Genomic DNA, 26,193 nt, shown 5'->3' with positions numbered 1-26,193 from the left:
TCATCAGGCCAATTCCTACCAGAGTTTAGTTAACTATGTTTCTTTTATATACTGAAGGAAAAGACATAGCAGGCCAAAGTCATCCCTGGCATAACTCTACTGGCTTCAGTGGAGTTACACCACAGGTGAATTTGGCCCAGTGTATTTGTGATTAGATATGTGGAGGCTGTGTTATTCCTATTGGGTCTGATCCTGCAGTCCTCACTCAGGCAAAACTCCCATTCACATCACTGGGAGTTTTGCTCAGGTGAGAGTAGGAGGATTGGGCCAGTTCTCTACTAGTAGCCAGTGGATTAACTATCAATAAACATTCATCGCCTAAGAATCCCTCCCTTGTGTTACATGAACTCCCCTCTCCCTTTGTCTATTCCATTTGGTTTCAAAGTGAAGTGCGATTCTATGGAATTTCATTAACTACAGTAGCTAGTTGCACTTCAGTATTTTTCATAGTAGCACCCAACAGTCCAGTGGTTAAATAGCTCAAAAACATATACAAGTTAAGGATCCTTAATACAAAGTATAGTTTATGGCAAGGAATGAGATTTCAGTGGCCTGGTTATCTACAGTTGCCACAAATATTGTCCAGTGATGACCTAAAGTTAATGACCCATGTGACATGAAGTAATAAATAGAAACTTCATCTGAAGAACTGAAATCTGAATGACAATCTGGACTGTGCCCAGCGGGAATTATTATGGATCAGTGAATCAGCAGAAGACACACAATGATGGAAATGGAGTCCAAGCCTTGGTACTTATGGTACCAAGAGAAATGGAGTTTGATATTTAGGAGTATTTATAGAGGAATGAATTAAGCCTAGATGAGGAGTGGCCCTCATCATGATTAAGGATGGGCCCAAACCAGAAAGTTTAGATCCAGATCTGAGAAATTCAGATGTGCTGGGATCTGGTCTGTCCTACAGCATGGTGCAAGCCATGAAGGTTGCATTTTAATCCCAAAGCTTGGAGTGTTTGGATTCATGAAGTTTGGATCAGGCCCATCCCTAGCCATGGTGTTTGCAGTGAGTGCCATGGTGCTGAAATGGAGGATGAAAATGTTGCTCTGTGAGACCAAGATCCCTGGATCTCCTTTCAATCTACTCCCGAGATTCCCTTGGGAAAGATTTTACTGCTTCAGTATGCTTACACCTAGCTAGCAAAGGTTTTCTTTCTATAAATTCAACGAAAAAATATACTTGCTAAGAAAATGCCAAATACGTTGCTTCACACCAGTATATTCATGGGGTAAATATTCTCTCTGGAAAGCACAGAGAATATGTCTCATGCCCCCACCAATTCACCTGGTCATGTAACTGCTCTCATGAAACCCACCCTATTTGGCACATGTCTCATTTAAATCACATTGTCAGTGCTGCCAAAAGAGGTCAATAGGATGCTTAATAGACATAGAAAGAAATTTCCAGTCACCCAATCCATCCACGTGCTGGCCCACTTGGTAACATGCACCAAGATAGGCCGTGCTGGTGGACTCCAAATGGGTCAATTGCTTGTTTTGTTCAATGTGACAATCTCAGAATTCAGGATAAACTTTTTTATAGAACTATCCTGAAGAGTAAAAAAGTGAGTGAGTAAGTGACGTGATTCTGGGCACTGAAATTTTAGGAAGGATGGAATTTAAAATGAGAGCCAAAGAAGCCTTCACATTCTAGCCCAAGGGTTAGGTTAGTGAGAAATAGCATTGTGGTTTTGTTTGTGTTATGCCTATTCTGGTGAGTAGTCAAGCTCATCATTTGCAATCAGGGCCTCGAAGTTCTGTTTGTGTTTGCCTTTGCTTTTCGATTTGCTACTCGTCCGACTGCTTTCCTTTGCCTCCGACATCTGCTGGTAAGAGAAGCCTTTGTCTTCTGAAGGCTCCCAGCCCTGGTAGTTGTCACTCTCATTAGCATAGGAAAAGCCTTCTTCGACTGAGAATGGGTCAACATCCACATCATAGCGCTGGTATGTGCTCTGATGAAGGACCTCTTCCCGGGCGCTGATCTCAAGTGTGCTGTTCCACATGCCGTAGCCAAAGTAAATGAGCAAGCCTGAGAGGGAGGTGGGGGGAGACATCGAGGGGTACAACTGTTAGCTATCTGAGAAAGGAAACACTTTGGAATAAATAAATAGTGTGTTCTAGTTAGTCAAAGATTAAACAGTTAAACACAATGATCTTATAAAATTGATAGTGTGATGTTACTGCACAGCTGTTTGTCTCTCTATTAGAATACATGGAATACATATATTTTAGAGTGGCAGGAAGAGAAGAATAAGAAATACACAGTCACTGGAGTTAGGCACCATTGCTCCCCCTGGGATATATGGGTCACATATTTGGGCCAGATCCCAGCTAGTGTAAATCAGTCTAGCTCAAGGGACATCACTGACGTCAATGGAATGACACTGATTTGCACCAGCTGAGGATCTGGTCAATGCAATATCAGACCTCCAAAATCATGAGATGGGTTTATAAATCATCATGAGATTTTAAAATAATATAATTTTGGATTCTTTTCATTTGCCTTCTGGTTTTTGAACCTTTGGGATTCATGTTTTGAAGTTTCTCTCTGCAAACACAAGGGCTAGAACTATACTTATTGTTTTAAATGCAAGGTGAAATTCTCACATAAACACATGACTCCAGGATCTGGGATTTGAAGAAAAACATCAAATATCATCGGGCTCACGATAAAATACCCAAATTGCATTTTCATACCTTTATCCTCCCCAGCTACCCTTTCTCTTCAGTCTGTTTGGTGTTCCCTGCATACCCACTCTCTCTCTCTCATACCATTTGTTGCACAGAGCCAATGTGCTTCACAGTCATCAGGTTAAATATGTTTGATGCTAAAATGATACAGAAATCCTGCCCTCCTGTTGCTGTTAGTTTCTTTTTAAGTTTTTCTTTCTCACTCTCTTCTCATGTGACAGTACACAATCTCTTCCTCCCACCTACCATGAATGTTTTTTTTCCAGAAGCCAAGGTATATGGAGATTTAAGATCCTTAATTGGTAATGGATTCAAGAATCCATCTACTGCAGATGTGTTCCTGCAGGAATTTCATTGGCTCGGGCCTGTCTGAGCTCTGGCAGCAGTTGACATCATCGTGTGAGATAACAGAAAATTCGCACACCACTACTGCAAGTCTGACACAACAGCAAACTGTACCCACTTCAGCTCTTTACCTCAGAAGCTGCAGGGAAAATAATTAAATTTAAGAGAAGCTGCCTTTCTTTAGTAATTGCCTGTGGCTGGTAACTGAACTGATGCCATGTAAGCCACAGGGGAAAGTTAATTAAATCTAGCAGACTTTGTTGCTGTTTTGAAGTCACCCTTGATTTAAAGCTGCAAGAGGAAGTCATTATATTTGACTGGAGCCGCAGCTTCTTAAGTGACAGGGTACAGTGTATGGCTATTTCTCCTGAGAGTCAACAAACATTTGTGTGTGTGACCTCCAGCCTCAAAAGCATGTGTAGCAGCTACTGCAAAAGAGCTATATTTTGTAAAACAGGCTCCTCCGAGATAGACGTCTCATGCTCCAGGGTGTGAACTGCCTGCAAAGGTCAGGAATAAATGATCTCCCATGAACAACTGAATATGATCACAGAATTTCTGAAGCAACTGGGTGTTGGCCACTGGCAGAAGTAAAGTACAGTAGAGTCAGGGCTGGCGCAACCCATTAGGTGACCTAGGCGGTTGCCTAGGGTGCTAACATTTTGGGGGCGGTGACTGCGGTGGCCAGATCTTTGGCCGCCCCGGTCGTTGGCGGTATTTCGGGGGCGGGACCTTCCGTCGCCTCTGTTGGGGGCGGCATTACAGGGGCGGGACTTTCCGCCACTTCTGTGGGGGGCAGCATTTCGGGGGCAGGACCTTCTGCTGCCTGGGGCGGCAAAAAAGCTGGCAGCGCTCCTGATTAAAGTAGAGGATTGCCAATCATAAGTGTTCAAAAACAAGGAGTCAGGTCCACAAAAAAAGAAAAGAGAAGAAATCATACGATTGACAAACATCACTAGACTTACAAAATAATAATTTGGGGGTTCTTTTTATTTGCCTTTTACCTTATAATTTTTGAATCTTTAGGTGTCATATTTTCAAGCTTTTCTCTGCAACTCTGAGGCTAGAATCATAAGTCTTGTGCTATTTGGTGTTTTTTTTCTTAAAGTCCCAGCTCCTGGACTCAAGTGATTATGTGAAAAGCTCAGCTTTCATTTAAAAAAAAAAGTTTCTAGCCATCATGGCTGTGGAGGGAAGCTTGATAATGTGAACCCCAAAGGCTCCAGCACTACAAGCAGGGGTGAAAGTAATAATAAATTCTTACTGGTATGGGGGCTGGCGCCTTGGGCAGAAGGGGCAGGGTTGTGGGGGTCAGCCTCCCCCAGCCAGCCCATCCGAGCTGCCTGATCCCTACCACCCGGGGCTCCGGTAGTGATTTAAAAGGGCCTGGGGCTCCGGCCATTGCCGCGGTAGCAGCGGCCAGGAGCCCCAGACCCTTTTAAATCGCCAGCCCCAGGGCAGCTGCCCCTCTTACCCCTCCCCCATTGGTGGCCCTGCTGGTAGGGTCCCTTCTGGCAGGACCGCTGACAGGGGGAAGGGGCAGCCATGTTAAAGCACTGCTGCAGCAAAGGACCCTCCTTAAAGTGCTGCTCTGGGCCGGTACCGGCTTCTTACCGGTACGCTGTACCAGCCCATACTGGCTCACTTTCACCCCTGACTAGAAGGCAACTAAAAAGAGCCCAGAATATATTATTTTTCTTAAATCTCATGGTTTTTAAGCCAATCTCATAATTTTAGGGGGCCTGACTCATGATTTTTGAATGCTTGGGGTTGGCAATACTTAAAATACTGAAAACTCCACTGATTCCTGCTTGCGTAAGCTCAGAATTTGGCTGTTTTTACTAATAGTCTCACATGAAGCAATAAGGATTTCTCTTCCTGCCACTGAGTTCCTCATCCCCAGTCAGCCTGGAGTATTAAAAAATAGATGAGCCAGGGTCCTAGATATCTCCTGATATAGTTGAAAATTATGGATCCTGCACCGCCAGATGGTCTGTCTGTTCATAGAAATTTAATGAAGCTGCAGTTCTGAGCCCTGGGAAGTGCTAGTCTGCACTCAGTCCAATTAAATCCTAAAAATACATCTTGTGAAGCTCTTTTGTGAAGCCCTCTGCTTACTTTACTGCTCAGCTGCATAGGGCTGCTTTGAAATAAAAAAGCCAAAGCAAAACAAATTACATTGTTTACCACTATTTAGAATCTGTGTGAGTGCTGTGGAGCTACAGAATGTACTGCACTATTTCTGGAGTGCAACAATTATGCAAGTGTGCCTGATTGGGAAGTAGGGAGAGAGAGAGCACCTTTGGGACAGGACTGCTTGGTTCTCAGGGCTCTCAGGACTCAGGGGAACCTCTGGGATTGTACGTAATTGACCTCTTTCCCAAAGAGTCTGTATAGTTCCCCCTTTCTGAAGAGTACAGAGCAAGAGGGCACTCTCTCTGCACAATACACTCCAGAGCTTAGGGAAAGGTTGAGGTTTTAGGATTGTCACCTGCCCTCTTTTCGGCTTTAAAGCTGAGGTCCTTTTTTTTTTTTTTTTTAAACCAGAGCTCAGCTGGAATTCCCATCCAGAAGCTGAGAGCACGGATCAATACTCCACTGGCTCACTTTCCAGTGAAAGTGAATAAAGTCTCACATTGCAATTAGGAACATAGAAGCCACAGGCACTGCCATATTGGATAAGCCGAGTGGTCCTTGTATCCCATTAGAGATGCTTCAGAGGCAGGTGCAAGATACCCCGTTACAGACAAATCATGGAATAACCTGCACATAGGAGAAGTACTTTGCAAGCCCCAGGCAGTCAGTGACTGTGTTATGCCCTAGAGCATAAGGACTCATATCCCTTATGCTTATTTTATTTTAATGTAAGGTAAATGTGGCTGTTCTTGTTATTCATACCAATGTCTCATTCTTTTTAGATACTGTTAAGTTCTTGGCTTCAGTTATTTCCTTTCCCGGTTTTAAATGTGTTGCCAATTATTTCATTGGTGTCCCCTTGTTTTAGTGTTATGCAGGGGCAAATAGGAAACATCTAATGCCCTTCTCTGCACCACTCGTTAAACACTTCTATCATATTACCTTTTATTTGTCTGCTTTCTAAACTACAACTCTGCACATGGAGGTCTTTCTATTCCTCTAGCCATTTCTGCTGCACTTCTCTGTACCTGTCCTGTTTCTGTTATAACCTTTTAGAAATGAGTGACCAGAACAGAACCCAGTATTTTCCTATATCAAGAGCAGAAGGGCTGGGCTTCATTGCAGAGGTAACTCGATTTGTAAGTTGAATGGAATGTTACTCCTCACTCGAGTTCTGTCCATACACAAAACTCCTTAGATTGAGTGTGGTGATGCTTTCAGCTCTAGCTGGCTGGCCTGTCAGCGGGTGTAGGCTAAAATGTCTTACTGCTAACTTGGATGCAGCTTAGCTCCATTTGAGTGCTGCTAGTCCTCCAATGCCTTCCAACAAGTTCTTCCCAGATTCACCAGGAAAGGCTTAGGTTCCTGCAGAACCATGGGGTGTGCCCCCAGGAGTCTGAGTGCCATGCACAAGTGATTGTAGTGTCAGTGAAAACACAACAGCGTGAGAGTTATTTTGCACTCTGGCTGCGCTCCCGTGAGCCAGGCTAACTCAAGAGGAGAGACTCGAGCGTAGCTATCTCCCATTAACTCTGCAAGATGTACCCTAAATGGTGCAGTTAGTATGAAGTCTGGCCTGAGACAAGGAATGTTCAATCAACTCCTGATAGCGTGGGAGTAGGCAGAATATGCTATTGGTGAAGACCTTTTGGAAAAATTGAACCCAAATCTGGGTTCAGTAACAATTGTGCTGATTATGGTCCTGATCCTGCAATTTGACCCACATGATCCCTTGTGCCTATGGAGAGTCCCACTGAAATCAGTAGGACTTTGCAGGCGCACAGAGGCCCATCCATGTGGATCGGGGACTATGACTAGAAATGTTGGAAATGAGCTGTTACACTAAGTAACACAAGCTTATCACTTCTGCTATGTGACTTACCCAGCTAGTCTGCAATGAAGAGATCAGGACAGTGCTTAGAGCCAGTTTAATTTGGCTGTGCCCTTCAGCAACTATGGAAGGGAGAATAATTCATTTCACTGAATAAACCGATTTATCTCTAGCCATCGCTCTGGTGCTCTTCTCCTGGAGGACGTTCCATCAAACAACTTCAGGGTTCATTTACGAGAAACCAAAATTTGAACAGGTACCCAAATTAGTTATGGAAAAAAACTATTAAAAATGAGATTTAGTGCAACATCTAACTCATAAAACAGGCAATTTACTTGCTAGGGAAAGCAGCCCCCAAACTATGCAGTGCAGGTGAAAGAGCAGCTGCTGAAATCTGCCCTGGCCCTGCAGTTCTGTGATGACAGATAAGGGAGTGAGACCCACACAGCTTTCATGGAGGGTGGGATAACCGGTCCCTCTGGATTCTTTTACAAACAGGAAAACCTGCCTGCTGCTGATAACATATATGGACGGGTTTTTCAATGTTGATTGTTTTTCACTTTTAGTCAAATGGAGTAAATTTCTACCAGTAAGAGCCGTTGATAAGGCCAGACTTTGCAGCTGCCAGCTGGAATGGAAATATTCAAGTGGAACCCAGCAGCATCACTGTGGTAAATGCTGAGCTACTCTTCTCTCCCATCACAACCCCTGGTAGGGATGCTGATGATGAGAAGAAGACTGCTTGAATTTGGATCAGGCTGACACATGGCGGACAAGCTGTCGGCTCAGATGTCAATCATTGTTCCTCTTTAAAAAAGGCTTTATCTTGTAAGCAGAATACCACTGAGCATACAGCTTCCCAGCTCTCACCCTGTGCCATGTGGCCACAGTTGCAATCAGAGGAGGATTCTGAGCTCTGATTGGATTGGGAAGGGGGCTGTTGGCAGGACATCTGGGGCAGGAACAGTCTTTTTGTTCTGTATCAGAGGGGTAGCCGTGTTAGTCTGGATCTGTAAAAGCAACAAAGAATCCTGTGGCACCTTATAGACTAACAGACGTTTTGCAGCATGAGCTTTCGTGGGTGAATACCCACTTCTTCGGATGCAAGTGACTTGCATCCGAAGAAGTGGGTATTCACCCACGAAAGCTCATGCTGCAAAACGTCTGTTAGTCTATAAGGTGCCACAGGATTCTTTGTTGCTCTTTTTGTTCTGAGTCTGTACAGCACCCTAGCACTATGGGGTCCATGACTGGGTCTTCTAGGCCCTATCATGATACAAATAATAATATTCCTCATGAAGGGTCCTTGACTCTGGCATTCTCGTCCTGCTTTGGTTCTCTATGGCCCAGATTTGTTAATCTTCTGGACACGCTACAAGGCCCATTTTTCCCCCTGGGCATTTGGAGAGGGTGGGTTGGTAGATGTGGGACTGTTATTACGATTGTGATGATAGTGGGGGGTAGTCATGGGGGGGGGGACGAGAAATGTAAATATTTCAGTGATGGGAGAGGAGTTTATTGCAGAGATGATCATTTTAATGTTGATACCGACTGTCTGAATGTTTGTAGATCTACCCGGACAGCAGGGTGGGAGATGGGGAAAAAAGCAACCAGAAATAAATACACACCTACATAAACATGAATGCTAACCGTTAAGCGCTGGCTTTAAGAGATGGTGTTGTATGATTGTTAAAATGGGAGACTGTGAACCAGGTTTCCTGCCTTCTAGTCTCCAGCCTGACACTGGCTCACCCTACAGCCTGCGTAGCTGGAGTGTCAGTGTGGTTGGCTGCATAGATGGTCAGATTGCAAGTAAGGCCTGGATTCTATTCCTGATTGTGCCTCTGCCCTGCAGGGTGACCAGGGGCAAGGCACTTCACCCCTCTGTGCTTCAGTGTCTCTGTTTGCAAGGTGAGGATAATGATGCTAGGCCACTTCCCAGGGGTGCTGAATTAATTTGAGTTTTTAAACGTGCTTTGGGATTACAGCTGAAGATGCTGCAGAAGGGAGGAGGATTGTGATGTACCCTAGCTGACAACTCACACTGGTTAGAGTGACAGCATGGTCCAATTGTTCTAATTAGTAAAGTTCTCCCCTCCCCCTTTATTTTGGAATTTATATTATATTCAAAAAATCTCCCCCAAATAAGGGGAGAACATGGAAAAAAGGGAAAAAAAGGGGGCAGAAGAACAGAAGTAAAGAAAAGGAGGGGAGGGGCAGGAAGTGGGGGAGAGGGGGAAAAAGGAGAGTGACATCTAGGTTTCCATCTGCTAGAGAAGTTACTTTTACAACAGACTAACTTAAAAAATCCAAGACTTACCCACAAAACACCAGACAGCAAATCGGACCCATGTGATCGTGGAGAGCTTCAGCATGAGATAAATATTCACCAACATGGCAAATGCAGGGACGAAAGGGAGACAAGGTGCCATATATGGCAGCTTTTTGGGGTTTTCTGGCTGTTGCAAGATCACAAATACCAATGCAATGATGAGCAGGACCATCAAAACCACCAGGAGAATAGCCCACCAGCTCTCGTCATAGATATAGTCTGCACCGAAAATGATGAAAGAGCAGAAGATGAACATCAGGACGAAAAGCAGGAGCACACAGGTGGTGACAGTGCGGCCAGTAGCTGCAGTCGGGCGATCCATTTTCCCTGGCAGTCCCAGGTGAATCCTAATTGTGTAATAACGTGGCCCTATTAACTTCTTCAGCTTGATGAGGTAAATGTTTTCAGACTCATCTGCCTCGATTCCTGAGGTCATGTCGACTGTGCCATAGTTGGGGTGGTTTATGTTGTAGGTGGGTTTATCTGCTTTCCCAATGAGCATCTCGTTGTCACCCAACGATGGCAGATTTTTTGCACCGCACGTGTTGGTGAGTGGGCCAGCAAACTCCTCCCCTTCGCTCACTGGAGAGCAAACCTCCTTCTCACAGTCAGCTAGAATCCCTTCCTTCTTCTTGGTGTGTTCCTCAGAGAGGAATTTGACAAAACCGTCAATGTCACTCTCTGGCTGGTACCGGAGAAGCAAGACACAAACAGAGACCAAAGTGTAGGCCAGGAGCGTGCCGATGGACATCATTTCTATCAGGTCCCTTAGGCTGACCAGCAAGGAGAGCAGTGCTGCTAGAAATCCTGAGACAATACAAGCCACCACTGGAGTCTCCGTGTAAGAACTCACATGGGACAAGAATCTAGAGTGTGAAACAGTCACAGAACGTTAAAACTGCACCCAGTGGAGGCTCCCCTGTGACAGTAACACTTACCTGGATGCAAAGCCGCGGTACTAGGGTTTGGAGCTAGACTCAGATCTAGTATAATTGCTTCTCTGGGTAAAACTCCAGTGCCTGACCCTCCCAAAGAAATGACTATAATGACAAGGGAGCCCACCCTGAATTTTGGGTAGCTTGTAGCTCCAAGCATCTCAGTATGATCTGAAGTGCACATCAGATCATTTAGGGTGAAACTCCCATTGACTTCAATGAGAGCAGAGTTGGGCCAATGATGAGTGGTTTTGAGCATCTCCCCCATAGGACTTGATCGTGCATTCTTTGCACACCCCAAACTCCTATTAGTTCACTAGAAGCTTTAGGTGCACATAGCACAGAGGAGAGAGCTCACAGTCATACCGACTATGGTTATATCTACTATTGAGTTTGCTAATATGGATAGCCCCATTGACCACAGCTGGGATTCTCATGGTAGAACCCACCAAGCTTGGTAATATTTGTAGGATTGAGCCTTTTACAAACACGTTTGCAAACATATCCATACGTGTTTAACATGCCAAGGCCTACACCTGTCTGTTGGCCTGTGGTATTTATATAGCATCAGGAGTTAATAGTCTAAAAGGCTGATCCAAAACTCACTGAAGTCAATGGAAGGACTCCCATTGACTTCACTGAGATTTGGATTGGGCCCTAACTACTTGTAAATTCAAAGTGGTAATTCAAAGCTCTGCAGTGCAAGTGTTTTACAGTAAAGGTGCTGTGACAAATGGAGTATATTTAATTCTAAGTTACAGTAGAAGTATTACTCCTTTTCTTTTATAAAACAAGCAAACACAAAGTTCAGTAGGTTTTACACTCTAGATGTGAGTTTATTCTAGGGAAAATATTTAGATTTAATTTCTGTACAATTCTGGCTGTTTCTTTTACTCTTTTTCCTATGGAAAAAACCCAGAGTGCATTTCTCAGTAGGGAAAGGTATCTGTAATGATGTTGGTATAATTTAGGTTGCTGTGCTGAGTAATGAACCAGGAACATCCGAGGCAATTTTTAAAATGACTTTTTGGGAAAAGCAAAAGTCTTAAACCAAAGTGTGACTTTGGCCTTGATATTTTTACTTTGAGAGGTATGTGTTTGTTTGGTTTTTGTTTTTGATCGGTGAGTTATTGCACATTTACTCCTCTGTGTGTGAACAGGATGCGATCATTTTGAAAGACATAGGCATGAGTTACTTTGTTTAGACTATTCACCCCGCCCTCGGACAGGCAGACACACATTCCCTGTGTAAACTCTGACATCAGCTATTGCACTTGTAGATCCCTCCTGATTTCCCGGATTATAGGCTCTGATTTGTGCTCACATTCCCAGTTGCTTATTTTTAAGCTAAGCTCCCATTGCCCCCGTGTTCCAACCAATGGCAGGTTATGGCTCTCAGAGCCTGGTGAAGTGTGGAGACAGGGTATCCCACATAGTTCCCTTCCTCTTTTAGACCTTCTGAGGATTCCTAGCAGGCCTGTGCTGCTGTGAAGCCTTTTCACGGTATCACTGCTCCCCTGACTTTGAAGCTCTCTGGCTACTTGATCCCATACGTGCTAAAGGACAAATGCAGCCATTAAACTGAGAGGTTTCCATAGAGAAGATGAAATGACTGACTTTGAATCAATCATTTTTAACTTGAACTCAAGTCACAAAGCATCAGGGGGCAAAAATAAATGACAGCAAAAGCAGGACTCACCTGAAGAGCAGCCCATCACCAGCCATGGCATAAATGACTCTTGGCATTGGGAAAAGGGAGCCCAGCAAGCTCACTGTCAATCCTGCTACAGATCCGATGGCAACAATGAATTTAGCGGTATAGAATCCGTGGGCTACAAACATTTCCATCAAAGGGGATTCAGAATCAATGGCAGAGTACGGCACCATGAGAGTTAAGATTACACTCACCTATCAAAGACAAAAGAAGACACCGAGGTAGGAGTGGAGGAGTACAGAGGGTTGTTCTTGACTGCAGCATATATTTCTGCCACAGACTCACAATGGATAAGATCAGTTTCTCAGTGATAAAAGTCAGAAATATTTAAAATGTGGCTTCAGAAATGGCCATGCGTCCTATGTTTCTTATATAGCATACTTAAACCATTATTTGCAAAGGACAAAATATGGTCTTCAGTGAAGAACAATTATCTAAATGAAAAATAAATGAAGGGACTTGGCTGGTAACTGCTATGATTAAAGAAAGAGGATAGCCTGATAGCCTTTGGATAGGTTTTGGATAAAACAGTCAGAACAACATTTTCCCCTTATGACTCACTCAATTTTGTTCCATTACCCTGAAGACAGAGGTGTGTTTATTTGGACGCAGAGAAGCAGAACAATGCTTCTGCCATTTCTATGCTTGCCACCCACACCTGTTACTGCCTATGAGCTATGATCCGTGCTGCCTTGGGCAGCGTCCCGAGTTTGCAGCAGTGGAAGTGGTTCTTCTTCCAAAGATGCAGCTCGGGAAATGTGTCCTTCATCTCGGGTGCTCTTCTTTGTTTTGCTGCAGTCTTAAACACTGACCTCCCCTTTGTATCGGAGGATGTGGGTTATGCACAGGGAAAAGACAGGCTGTCACATGCTGTCACATGCTCCATGTAGCTGGCACAGGAAATGAGATCCCCATCAGAATGAAACTATCTGAATCCTCCGCCTGGAAACAACAGACTGGGAGGTCAAAGGGCAGCCACAGAAAGACACTGACGTAGTCAAACACATCCACAGCTGATGTAGTCGTGCACATCCACCAGAGAAGGAAACATTTGTTACATGATCTCACTGGCACATTATCTCACTAAAGAAAGCAGCACAGAAGCTACAGTAGAGAAATGTTGTATGTAGTTGGTACTTACAGATACATATGCCGTCAGGCATGTGACCAGTGAAGCCGTGATCGCATAGGGAATGGAGGTGTTGGGACTCTTAGCTTCTTCTCCTGTGGTGGCGATTATGTCAAAGCCAATGAAGGCATAGAAACAAGTAGCTGCGCCTTTTAGCACCTGCACAAATAATTGACTTAATCAGATACATGAAGGAAAACTAGCAGAATGAGAGATGCCTCCTTGTATTCCCTGCCCCACCCCCATCAAGGGCTGGAAGATCCACTTTACTTTTACATGGGGGTGAGGAGAGAAGGGGCACCACGGCCGTGGAGGCCTCCAGTAGCAGCCACGGAGAAGTTCCATTACCAACCCGATGGCCTAAAGGGAGGCTTTCCCCTAATACTTCCTCCTACAGGGTTTCCCAGTGCCGAGCCGAGTTATTCCTGCTGGGGAGTGGATTTTGGCTTCTGTGAGAACACTGAAATCAGTGCGTATTGAACCAAATCCTACCCCCCTTTAACATGAGTGGAAGTCAATAAGCCTATGTAAAGCAAGGCAGATGTGACTCAGAGTGTCTCTAAGTTTTCAAACACGGATGCTTAAGCTAAGGAACCTGGTTCCATTTCATCTGGTCTTTTGGACACTTAAAGGCTGATCTGAGTGCCCAAACGGAGCATTCTGATTTGGGGCCTGCACCTGGGAGAACCAAAAATCCAGTGATTTAATCTAGTACTTCTATTTCAACATGCCACTTGAACATCATGCCATACAATGAAATATCTAGAAATAAAAGAGCATTCAATAACATTAAAACAAAAATGTTAAACCAAGGCTAGGAGATCCATTGGATTTGAGAATACTCAGCTTGTACTCCACCCTTTGAGGCAGGAGTCGGGCTTGGGTTTTCACTAAAAGAGGGTCATTTGCAACTTACTAATGCTTGACACAGGTCTGTAGTTATGCAGCCCCTGAATCTGTTGACAGATCCTGACAGTGACAGATAAGACAATTAACCAGTTTTATATAGTCACTTGCTTTCACGCTATTAGAATCCAAATCTGATTAAATTAATAAGGATTTGTAACATTCTCACACATTACATATTAGCAAACTTTTTAATGTGACAGCAAAATGTGCTAATAGATGGACCAGAATAGATATAATCAGATGTGTGGAGCTTTCAAAATAACTTCTGTTTTGTATGGAAACTGCAGATGGGCTAGCAGCACCCACTGGGAACCCTTGGATGAAGAATTATTTGTACTGTTTAAATATTTCATTGTGTTTATTTTCTTTAAATATACAATATTATCAAGGACAGTTATCAAACTGAGGAAACAAACACTGAAGCATGTGCAATGGCTGAAAATTACATAAATGGCAAGTTACGAGTCAAACTGAAAGTGTATTTAAATACAGAGGTGGAAAGAATTGGTCTTGGCTTTCTGTAAGGTATTTTATGCAAGACAGACAAAAAAGGAAGTGATTTTAAAGTGTTGGTATCTCAGAAAGACACAAGAAGTGGGTTAGTTTGCAGTGTGTGTGTGTATGTGTATATAATATTAATCTATATAATCTGTCTATTTAGAAGTGCACTAGATGGTAAAATTCACCTCTCTGCAGAGGGCCTCTGCACCACTTAAGCCTCATTTAAATCCTATTTTAAAGGACTTCGCTGGTGCAGACGCCTCATGGTGGCCCTCTGCACAAGACTGAATTTCACCCTAAACAGAGCGACTGCGTGATTATTTTTACAAAAGCTAAATTTTGGGGCCAAATTTAGGTTGATCCAAAACCCATTTAAATTAATGGGAAGGCTCCCATTGACTTCAATGGGCTTAGATCAAGCCCCTTATCCCTTTAAATTCTGTACTTTTGCCTTGAGTCTTTTGTAGGTTTGGATACAAGAGAAATGGCTGGTTTTTCTCTATTTCTCTTTGTTTATTGTTCCTAATATGTGGCATAAAAAGGCCAAGCAGCTTCAAAAGATAAATGCAATATATGCTCTCAAGGGGGCTTCTTTCTTCTCTTTAGGTTTTATCTAGCAGAAAATATTGATTTATTTAAGAGAAGAGGGAGGAAAAACATCAGACAGCCCAGGATCTGCTCTGATAACCAAGAATCTTGGTTTACTTTACTTTCCTGCTTATTTTTCTGTACAAAACCTTATGGAGTTGAGCAGTGTAAATCTGAGAAATTATCTTGGCCTTAGTCCAGCCGAGATATTTTCAGTCTCTGCTCATCCTTGGATAAAAACCAGTTCAAGCAGGCTGAAAAAGCCAAATCTGTCCAAATTCTCAGTAAGCTGTGAGCTAACATCCATAAAATAAGCACTGGCAGGTGGCTTTATGAAGTGCACAAAACAAACAGTTTAGAATATTTTTACTGAAGACCAACCAAAACAAATATCAGTATGTTTCCCCCTCTTTATAGAAATGGCACTAACCCTCCCTTAACTCCTTTTCTATCCATGGCTACTGTATTTTGGTATAATGTTATAACAACATATCACTTCAAATGGTTGGCTCTCGAGCTTAGAGTTATGAAAAAGTTCTAAGCTTATTCTGATGGAGTGGGGGAAGACTGGACCACAAGTGACTTTTTCAAAGATGGGCAAAGGTTGTCATTTGGGATTTGGTTATGCAGATACAAAGAAGGTTTGGATACAGATCCCAATATAACCCAACTCACCATGTTCAGCTGGGAGAGAGCAGGGCTTCAGTAAAACACCTTGGGTAAAAGGTTCAAAAGCACTTAACTCACTCAGGAGCCTGATTTCCATTGGAAAAAAAAATCAATGGGATGTAGGTCCCTAAATCACTTAGGCACTTTGGAAAATCTTACTCTTCAGCTTATTGCTGTCAGTCTAGTTGTTTGAGGTGGGTCAGGGTTTGGTCTCTGGATCAGAGCTGGGACCTGGATTCCGTATGGTTTGGACTCTCATGGTTTGAGGGGGTTTGGAAGAATGGTGCCAGATGGTGCCAGTTATTGCCCTGTAAATCTGTCTCTGGGAGTTCAGTATACAGCAGCGCTGGCCTTCCCTTTAGAGAGCTCAGACAGCTCCCTCCCCACTGCTGACCAGATTTCCCCTCTTTCTCAGATGTACCCACAGTGCATAGAAACTACCTCAACTGCTCCTGTTTACCTGTGCTCCACCCCCTCCGGCTGTGGTGGCCCTCCCCAGACTCCCCTGTTTATCAGGTCCTATGACCTCTCTACATGGCCCAAGGAGTCAGGAGATGAAACCAAAGTGGTGCTTTCTAAGAAGGAAGCAGGGTGGCTAAAGACTTCCATTGTTACATAGCCTGAGGGGCAATATGGGCCAGTGACTAGGGCCCTGGACTAGTTATCAGGACACCTGGGTTCTGTTCCCTGTTCTGCCACTGACCTGTTGTGTGTGACCTTGGGCAAGTTGCTTCACCTCAGTTTCCTCTCCCACCCTTTGTCTGTTATGTTTTGTTAGTCCCTGCTGAGAAGCGCTGATAGTCTATCTCTTGCTATGGATGTGTACAGAGGGTGTCCAGCACACTGGGGGCTCTGATCTCAGTTGGGGCCTCAATGTACTATGTAATACAAATAAATAATGATGACCTGCTAGCACAGCAGATGGGAATTGGAGTGGTGTGGCTTCTATGGTGTGGGCCCTATGTGACCAGTTAGGATGCTTCAGTTGAAGGCTGCTGCTGCCCATAACATACCAGATTGTGTGTAAGACACTTACCCCAGACCATCCAAATGGCAAGAACTGCCCTTCAGACCAGTTGTTGCCATTGACAAAGAAAAGCCCAGCGATCATGATGAAGAGCCACACTACCAGGTTAATTGCATTGAGCACGTTGTTAAATCCCACAGAGTTCTTCACCCCCATGGCCACAATGATGGTTACAATAACAGCAATAACCAGAGCGAGAAGATCTGGATATGATTCCTCTCCATTCCCTGGACAAACAAAACAAAATACATGTGTAACTTTTCATGCACAGCGAGCGAGAGAGAGACAGAGAGAGACAGAAAGGACCTCAGGAAAATCTCTCCCCTGCCTTCTGGATTCTGGAGCAATATAAAAATTTGTAGCGCAGCTCTGATCCCAATGCAAAGGATTAACGGTTATCAATAGTTAATGTGCAGCAGACCCTGGTTTAGGAGGCACAAATCAAAGCACCTCTGCTTACATTAGCTACGATACATTTCAAAGATGTTCACCTTTAAGGCACAAAATGATTATTAGCTAGGGTCAGGAAGACATTTACTCCCATTTCATAGACTGGCACAACAACCAGGTGCCTTACAATGTTTTAGCACTTTCCTTGTAAGAACCAGGATACTGGACTAATGGTCTCTTCTAAGTACGGCATTTCCCGGTGCTTTCAGTTGTGTGTCAAATTGTTTACTGTGAATGGACTGCCATTTTTCATTCAGGATAAAGGACCCACCCTCCATTCCTTGCCCTGAAGTCAAAGGGAATTTTGGGTGAGCAAAGAACGAAAGATCAGGTCCTAAACTGTATGACATGCCTCCATTTCCCAAAATATAGTCATCCACTCTGCTGGCCTCCAATTAAAAATGAATCAAACATTAAATTTTGTATGAAACATTTATCAGAACTATGATCTATTGCTACTCATTAGCATCTGCCACAGAGTAGTACTGGGGCTGCTAGACAAATAGGGAAATCACAGAAATTAGCAAGCAATTACTAGATGTTTGTGCTCCAGGCAGCTGGTTGGTCCCTGTAGAAGGAAATCTAGATGGTAATGATTAAAAGTGGCTCTGCAGCATGGTCCCTGTCTGCGGAAGCCATGTTGCTGAATCCCTGAACCCTGAAAGCCCTCCACTGGCTCACAGACTGCCATCTGCGTCTGGCTAGTCACTCGGCATTGATGATAATGAAGGAATGTAAAATTAAACAGCATAATGTATATATTATGATTTGGCTCTAAAACTGCCATTGGCTGGGTGCTCAGAAATGTTTGTTTTCATTACATTACAGATGCAGCCCATCTGATTAACCAGGAATTGGGGTCTGGAGAAGTTGCTTTGATTGCCAGTTTACTAACACAGGATCTGTGCATGCACTTTCTCACCTGCTGCTGTACTAGAGTGGAAGCACACTGCTTCAGCGAGCAGTTATCTTCATCAACATGTATGTATGTGTGATAGGCACCCCCCTGAAACCATGTAGTGTCCTTATACCCCAGTAGTCAGAGGGAACTTTAGCAAACGCAGAGAATAAAACACAGGTTGTTTTCCAGGTGATGAGTATAAATTAGAGATGGGCTCAGACAGAAGCCCCAGACCTGTTCTCCGCCCAAATTGCAGGGAAGTTCCACTCCAAATGCAGTTTCCAGCTTCACTTCTTGAGCCTGTCTCTAAACCAAGTTGAACTAGAACACTGGATTGGAACAAGCCAAGCTCTGAGACTGTTTGCATTTGGAGCAAAACATGCTGCTTCAAACCCATTGCTAGCACCAATAAAATGATTTATTCTGGCCCCTCTGACTGCGTCAAAGAATGCTCCCTCCAGCCAACGAATGTTTTCCAGTTGTGTCACCAGACGAAGAACTCCCCTCCCCTCAGCCCCGGCAAACACCAGGCCCTTTTCAGAGGACCCCAGATTGTGTGGCTTTTTAAATACTGTCTCCACTTTTACACTGCGTTTTGTGAGTTTTTAAACTGCCCTGTGTCTGAGCAGCATCCCGTGTGTATCAGCAGGAGAGAGTCACTGTGTGAATGAAGGAATTAGCAGCAGTATTTTGACATAGTCACTCACAAAGGTCTTTAACTCATGGATTAAGGTTCCTCCATCATGAGCCAGTGAGGAAACAACAGGCTCCCACTTCCACCTGTTTATCTGCATTAATCAGTAAGGGCCTGATCTTGCAAAGTGCAGATTTCAGTGGAAGTTAAGGGAGCTCAACACCATGCAGGATTAGGCCTTAGGTGAGGAGGGAGGACTCACCAGGATTGGCAGTTTCAGACATCCCTCCTGAAAACCCACCTGTCACATCTCATCTAGAAGCAAAACCAGGCATGGGCCAAAGTCAGGCTCAGACTCAGGCCCCATCTATGCCTGGTTTTTCTCCTAGGTGACTATATGCTACAGCAAGGCCTGATGGGAAGGGTGAGACAGGGTAAAAGACAAGCCCTCCTTCCTGGTGTAAAGCGGGAATGGGACTTGGGTGGCTCCCCCGTAGTTAGAGCCTGGTGGTCCCCGGCTGATAGGAAGGTGAGGAGAGCCAAGGGAAGGACGGCAGCGGGGTAAGGAAGCTCTCCAAGGCTGGAGGCCTGGTCAGCGCTGGTGTCATTCCCTGCTGAGAAGAAGCTGGGAAGGGAGTCCAGGAAAGATTCTAAGAAGGTTCAGGGTGACGTAGGGGAAGTTGTATGGAAGCCGCACTGGGAATTGTGAGCAGGGCAGTTTGGAGCGGACAGGCAGGCAGCCACTGCATGGTACAGGGTCAGAGGGCGTGAGTCTGGACTAGTGAAGAGCCCGGTCTCCCTTACAGTGCCCCTGGGGTGATGGGAAGCCCCTGAAATGAAGGGAAAGGATTCAGAGAGAAGTCATGGCCTCGTGAGAATGAAGGATGGGTCGGCCCCTGGTACAAGAGGAGAAAGTGATGCCTGTAATTAAGGAACAGGACTTGCAGGTCGCACAGACCCTAGGCAGAGGGCTGCTGCCCAAGGAGGGGGCGGGACTTGTTTTGGGCAGCTATTAACTGGGCTTTCTTTTGAAAGACTTGTGCTTTAGCTACGGGGCCCAAGCCCCCAAACCAGCCAGAGGAGGGCTCCCTCCAGAGGAGAGAACCAGAACCACAGAAGGAGGGGACCTTGGGCATGGCAGCACACCTGACATCAGAGAGGTAAGCTGCCGTCTCACTCCAACTCTACTGGGATGCCCGCAAGTAACTACAAGACTGCCATTGGCAGAGGTGACCGGGTGGTAAATAGTGAACAGAGCATGCAATCCTTGTCTGATTTCCAAGGAGGTTCCACTTGCGTTTCAGGCCCCGGTTAACACACGTAACAACACATTACATGACAAGAGTATTAATCTAATTCTCACCCAGTCCATTTAACGTTCCAACACTGGCAATCATCCAGCGGCTGATGGTGTGATTTGCCAGGGAGTCAAACATGCTACTCAGAGCACTTGCGCCAGCTGCTGTGCCAATCAGGTACTCCAGGATCAGGTTCCAGCCAATGAAGAATGCCACAAACTCCCCAACTGTCACATAGCTGTAGGTGTAGGCAGAGCCTGTGGTTTTCGGGACACGCACTCCGAACTCAGCATAACAAACACCTGTTTAGAAAGCAGAAATGGCCATGAGAAAATGCAGAGTGCTGGACAAGGAGAAAACTAAGTATGGGCTGGGCTGTGCCTGGCTCTTACATGGGTGTTCAGTGTAGGGGAGGGCAATCAGCTTTCCTCACATTGCATGGCCTGCATAAAGACCCTGGGCGCAGTTACAGTCCCTCTGCTCTGGGGAGTGCAGGGACTACTCCCTCCCTAATCCCTTTAGGTGCAGAAAGGAGTGGGAAGAAGGTTGGGCCACAGCTGCTGGCCTGCAGAGCAAGAACATGCTTAGCATGTTCTGGGCACTACCACACGCTACTAATATAACAGAAATAATCCGCCTAGGCAGCTCAGTCTGGAAGGGTTAGGTGGAATTTTGTGTGCACACTCTCAGCAGGCTTTAAGGCCAGAAGGGACCATCCAGCCTGACCTGCTCCTAACACAGGCCAGAGATCTCCACTCAGCTATTCATGATCTCAGGGGCACATGAATGTGGATTTGTGTGGGCAAAGCAGGAGGCTGGCAGCAGATGAACACTTGCAAATGCAATCTGTGCATACATATCCCGCATGTGTGTGTGCATGCCAAATGTGGCCTCTTTCAGAGCTCAGAAACGGAGTCCATCCATAAGTACGGCTGGTAAACACACAGCATGGAGGGCCAGGGTCTTTGGTTGGCTCCTGCGATAGATAAATATTTCCGTGCATATTATTCAACCAGGCAAAATTAGATTTAAAAAAAAGAGAAGAAATCCAATGTTAACCATCTGCTTCTCCCTTTATCTGTGGGCTGCGACAGCTCTGAGAGCTGGGTAGTAATTTACTATGCTGTCTATTGCTTGTACCGAGAATGAGTATCTGGGATACAGGTCTGAGGAACCGTTGTCCACCCCTACTATCTGCGAGGAGCTGAAAGAAGATACGGAAAGTCAGACGATTGCCAAGCCCAGGTCCTGGCTGCTGCTGTTAGAGTAATAATAGCCTTAGGCTTTTTAAGTAAGATGCTTCTCATGCAGCTTTGGATATAACAGGGATCAGTCAGTCAAACATTTCTTGCTGTGTCTCAAGAGGACTAATAATTATGTTGTAAATAAGAGAGAGACGGTGCGGGGGAAGGGCAGTGAGAGTGACTGAGCAAGTCATGCTAGGACTGAGTGACAGTGTATTCCCGTTATTTATTGAGTGATGACTGAGTGCTAGCCCTGACCAAAACCAGCAGAGGACAGGGTCCCTGCCCAGAAGCTTCCAGTCTCAGGGCCTGATCCTCAAAAGTGCTGAGCACCTCGGGCCTGATGACGTCAATAGGGCTGGGCTCCCTGCTAAGCAGCTGTGACTCCCTTTGTGCTTGTTTATGAGCATCTGTAAAAAACAATGAGTGAGAATAAGGAACCATTTTACTCGCTTTCCATGCAGCTCCTGTGGTGATGACGACTCTGGCACTGCAGGGGCAGGGTCTTTAAGAGAGTCCTTGCCCTTACCTCCAACTATCTGTATTCAGCCAGGATGGTGTAACAGAGACAAGGAAAGACTGTCTCCAAGGGGTGTAAGCATTTTAAATTGAAAATCCATTTTCCATTTTTTTTAAAAGGGGGAGGGAAATTCAACGGCAAATTTTCAGCCAGCCCTCATAAACAGTTCAAAACACCATCAGCAAACCCATAGACTCCCCCACAAGCACATGACGCATACACACACACTGCCAGACTTTGATCACGTGGCATTCTAACAAAGACTGAGACACTCTGAGGCTTGTGGAGGGTTGTTCTTCGGTTCCTCTAATGGGGGTAAGATATTACTGACATGCTGCAGCCCTGCTGTTAATTGTGGGTTATCTCAGATGAACCATGTACCATGCTAAAGAAAACAGAGGTTTAAAGACCAGCTGCCTTGTAACCCAGGAATGGGAAGTGCTTATATATAAAAAAAAAAGTGACTCAATGCATGAACCGTACGACAGTGTAGTAGTTTTGGTGGAGATAGAATTCTCCCTTCTTCCTCATCCAGCCCAAAACATTGTGGATTCTACTTTCCCCTCAAAAAAGTCTTATTCCTAGGCTCTATTTCCTAAGTTCTTTTCTGCATATTACTAACCGTAGCAATATACTGCAATGCCACCAGTACCTGTTGGCTTTAGATGTGTGCATAAATACTAGTCAAGCTAATGTCCTGTTTGTGCATAGGAGGGCAGAAATGGTTTATTTGTATTTCTTACAGGCCCTGACCACCACAGTATTGGGGGTGCCCTGTGCACGGGTAAACAGAGACCAAGGCCTTAGACAGATCAATATCCCATGAGAATCAGCATCCACTTCAGAAGGAGGAAGAGGAATGCCATTGCCAGCAGCTAGGTGAGAGGGGAGGCAGATTCAGAAATTATGAAAAAGCCTAGACAAAGCAGTGAACTTTATGGTTCTGTCTGAAAGTGGCCAGGTTTGGGCTCAGGACCGTTTCTGCAGGGAGCAAATTCCAGAGAAGAGGGCTTGCTGCTGAGAATTCCTTAGCCCCATCCAGACAAACACAGGTTGAGTGGCGGTCTCTGACATTTAGGGCTTTGTAGGTGGTGACCAGAACCTTGAATATTAATGGAGGGGTTTAACTGTCAGCCACCGATGGAACTCTGAGCACAGACATCCCCCTCAAATACGTGTACAGGCAGACACCGAGGGTGCATGTGGGTTCTCTATGGCAGCAGATTACTGGTGCTATCACTGATTCAGTGCTATTCTCTCTCTGTTATGATGGACAAGCTGTTATTAACCCCACTTAGACTAGCAGCACTGGTGCCACTCTTGTTGTCAGAACCTTATTGCTGCAGAACATGCTTCCAACTCTACTGTTTTATTCAGTGTTGTTTCATAAGCAGTCACACGCCCTTGGTGAAATCCTGGCCAGGCTGTCTCTCACAAGGTACTCTCCGTAGCACCCGGGGCACTGAAGAGGCTGCAATACTGGGAACACTGCAAGCTTGAGTGAAATTAATTGACCAGTTTCTCTTGGCATTGCTGACACCTGGGTGGTAGTTGCTGGGCTAATGAGACAAGTGATTCAGTAATTGGGAGAAGATATAACTGGAAGGAACAGCCAGTAAAGGGGGATATTTAGAGAAAGAAAATTGCATGGCAGGTTCCTCTTGCTGTGTACCTGTGCTAAATCCTGCTTGGAAACTAAGGATTAAAGGTACCTATGGTAGAAAAGAAACAGAGTGTGCTTGTAATAGGCCAGGCAGTGCTCCTCACTGGGGAGCTGATGAGATAGCACCATACTTTGGGCACCTGCCAGAGACCCCAGCCACTGGAAAGTCAGTATGGGGATAGAGGCTGGGATATTCAAAAGTGCCTAAGTGAGTTAGGAGCACAAGTCTTATTTCAGTGGTCTGCAGGCTGTCTTCAGAATCCCACCAAGCAGCTTTCTGCTCCACTTCTGAGTTTTCTCCAAGCTTACAGAAAGGCCAGGCCAAAGAGTGCCCTGTAGTGGGAGCCAGAGGAGAGAGGCTGAGATTAGGGGGCATGGTGTATGCCCTTGTGTATGCCCAGGACCTGGCAATAACCACTGTGCGCCTCACACCCAGGCAGGCAATTATTCCTATTTTGGAGCAAGAATCTGATCAGGCTGGAGCTGTGTGTGAGATGGGTGTACAATAATACTGCTTTTGCAGGGTTGTATTGGGTTGTGTTCTGTTGTGCTTCACGCTACAATTAAAGATCATTGCTAATGGTTCTGAGATTGCTTAAGTATCCCAGGATGAATTTTGTCAGGCCCTCCTGAGTTGAACATATCTAACTTATCTAAATAATAACATTCTTTAACCTGTTCTTTCCCTGCTTTATTTAGCTTGTTCCTTCCTCCTCACTAATATTATCATTTCACCTCTCTCTGCTTTTGTTCCCCTCCCCACATCTGTTATATGTAATTTGACTGTCTGCTCTTCTGGGTAGGGACTGTCTGTGTGTTTATACAGTGCCTCATGGAAATGGATCCCAATCTCAGCTGGGCCTTCTAATGCTATACTACAACTAATAGTAATAACTAGACCCTTAACAGGGCATTTGCATGAGTGTTCTTCAAGTCTGATACAACCGTAGTTAAGATCAGTGAACAAAGGTCTCCGAAGTGCACCAAAGCTACATCCACTGGGGAAAAAAAGTCCCCATTCCCCATAGACCAGAATCTGGCAAATTGTCTGAAGGACTGACCTGTGTAGTCCTTAGAATGGCTAAGGTAGCTGGATGCTGATTGGTGGGAACTCTCTTCAGCATCTTCCCAAAGTGTCTAGACCCAAGGACACCACTTATTATTTATTATTTTATTTATACTTCTGTTCTGCCCTCTGTTCAATGGGAGTGGCATGGTTGTGTCAAGGGCCAGGGTCCCACTCCAGTGCAGTGGGGACCTTTTCCAGTGATCAGAAGGGATTTTCCTGCAATTTACAGCTTTTCCCCCAAAGTAATTTGTACCAACTTAACATTTGAGCTATGACTTTATTTCCATTTAGCATGAACTTTCCTACACAGACCCTACCAGGTGTGCTGCTGCTTCTTCCAGCAGTGATTCATTTGAAAGAGATCTCTTGGAAGGAATACTTTATCACTTTCATCCATCACCTCTATGAATGGAAACAGGGCTACCTCCATACAGAGTCATAGCATTTAAAGCCAGAAAGGCACAGGTGCTGGAACTAGGGGTTCTGGGAGTGCTGCTGCACCCCATGGTTTGAAGTGGTTTCCATCATATACAAGATTTGCAGTTTGGTTGAATGGCTTTCAGCACTCCCACTATACAAACTGTTCCAGCACCACAGCAGAAAGGACAATTAGATCTAGCTGGGCCTCCTATATATCACAGGCCATTAAATACTACCCCTGCATGCAGCCTCTCAACCAGAATCTTAGAGCAAAATATTGCAGCTCTCAGGAGATTAAACTATTATGTGCCACAGGCAGAGAACAGGAGGGATGAAGGTGCATCACTGCCTGAGGCCTCCACAATGCCAGGGAGATGAATAAGTTTTGGCTAAGGCCAGCTGCATAAAGGGGCATGTGGAACTGTTGGCAAATCAAGTGCAAGTAGTCTGCTTTTAATAAGGGATGAATTTCCAAGTCCACCCCACTAGAACAGCTCGCCACACTCTGCATATCCAATTACAGCCCAATCTTGCAAGCCCTCAGCTCAAACATTTCTTGTTGACTAGAATTGGAGTTCTGAGGGCTTATAGGATCAGGCCCCAAATGACCACCCAAACTACAAAGAATCATTTTTAGGGCTTTCCCGTGTCTCTTTAATGTCACACCTGTGATGTGATACTGTGGGCTCTGGAAGGTTCCATAAGAGTAGAGTGACCAGACAGCAAGTGTGAAAAATCAGGATTGGGGGTGGGGAGTAATAGGAGCCTATATAAGAAAAAGACCCAAATATCAAGACTGCCCCATATAAAATCAGGACATCTGGACACCCTACATAAGAGTGGTAGGGTATGGGAGCTTTTTGTCTGACCTGGTGCTGAGACAGCTGGAATGCCTTTGTTGGCATGGGAGAACCACTGCTAAAATGAGAGGTTAACACCTTTCACAAGAAGGAATCTACCCTTGGTGTCCATAGTCCAAAAGTTGGTACAGATGGGAACACTGTCTTCCCTGCGGGCAGTTTGGCTTCACTCCCACTATGATCACTAGGAGCCAGTGGCCATTGTGAAAGAGGGCAGTTATGGCCCCAGAGCCCCGAGCCCCCGGGGGAGGGGCTGGGAGGGGGGGCTGGGCAGGGCTGGCCGCTCAGCTGGCCGCCGCCCGGCCCGGAGCC

General features: G+C 45.1%; 1 protein-coding gene across 2 annotated transcripts in view; it reads right to left on the bottom strand.

The window, feature by feature from the left end:
* Window positions 1-506: 506 nt before the first annotated feature.
* The window catches only part of SLC7A14 (solute carrier family 7 member 14), a 73,995-nt gene continuing 48,308 nt past the window's right edge, over window positions 507-26,193 (bottom strand). For both annotated transcript variants that reach the window (XM_039489024.1, XM_039489025.1), the window contains exons 3-8: window positions 20,171-20,407; window positions 16,832-17,049; window positions 13,141-13,287; window positions 11,985-12,193; window positions 9,339-10,216; window positions 507-2,044 (exon numbers count right to left, since the gene is read on the bottom strand). In XM_039489024.1, the coding sequence (XP_039344958.1) occupies window positions 1,722-2,044; window positions 9,339-10,216; window positions 11,985-12,193; window positions 13,141-13,287; window positions 16,832-17,049; window positions 20,171-20,407 (2,012 nt within the window). In that variant the 3' untranslated portion in view covers window positions 507-1,721. The remainder of the gene's footprint in view (window positions 2,045-9,338; window positions 10,217-11,984; window positions 12,194-13,140; window positions 13,288-16,831; window positions 17,050-20,170; window positions 20,408-26,193) is intronic.

The sequence above is a fragment of the Mauremys reevesii genome, linkage group 9 (genome assembly GCF_016161935.1).
Source record: "Mauremys reevesii isolate NIE-2019 linkage group 9, ASM1616193v1, whole genome shotgun sequence".
Classification (NCBI taxonomy): domain Eukaryota; kingdom Metazoa; phylum Chordata; order Testudines; family Geoemydidae; genus Mauremys; species Mauremys reevesii.
The sequence above is the reverse complement of the archived record's forward strand: the minus strand, read 5'-3'. Positions and strand labels throughout refer to the sequence as shown.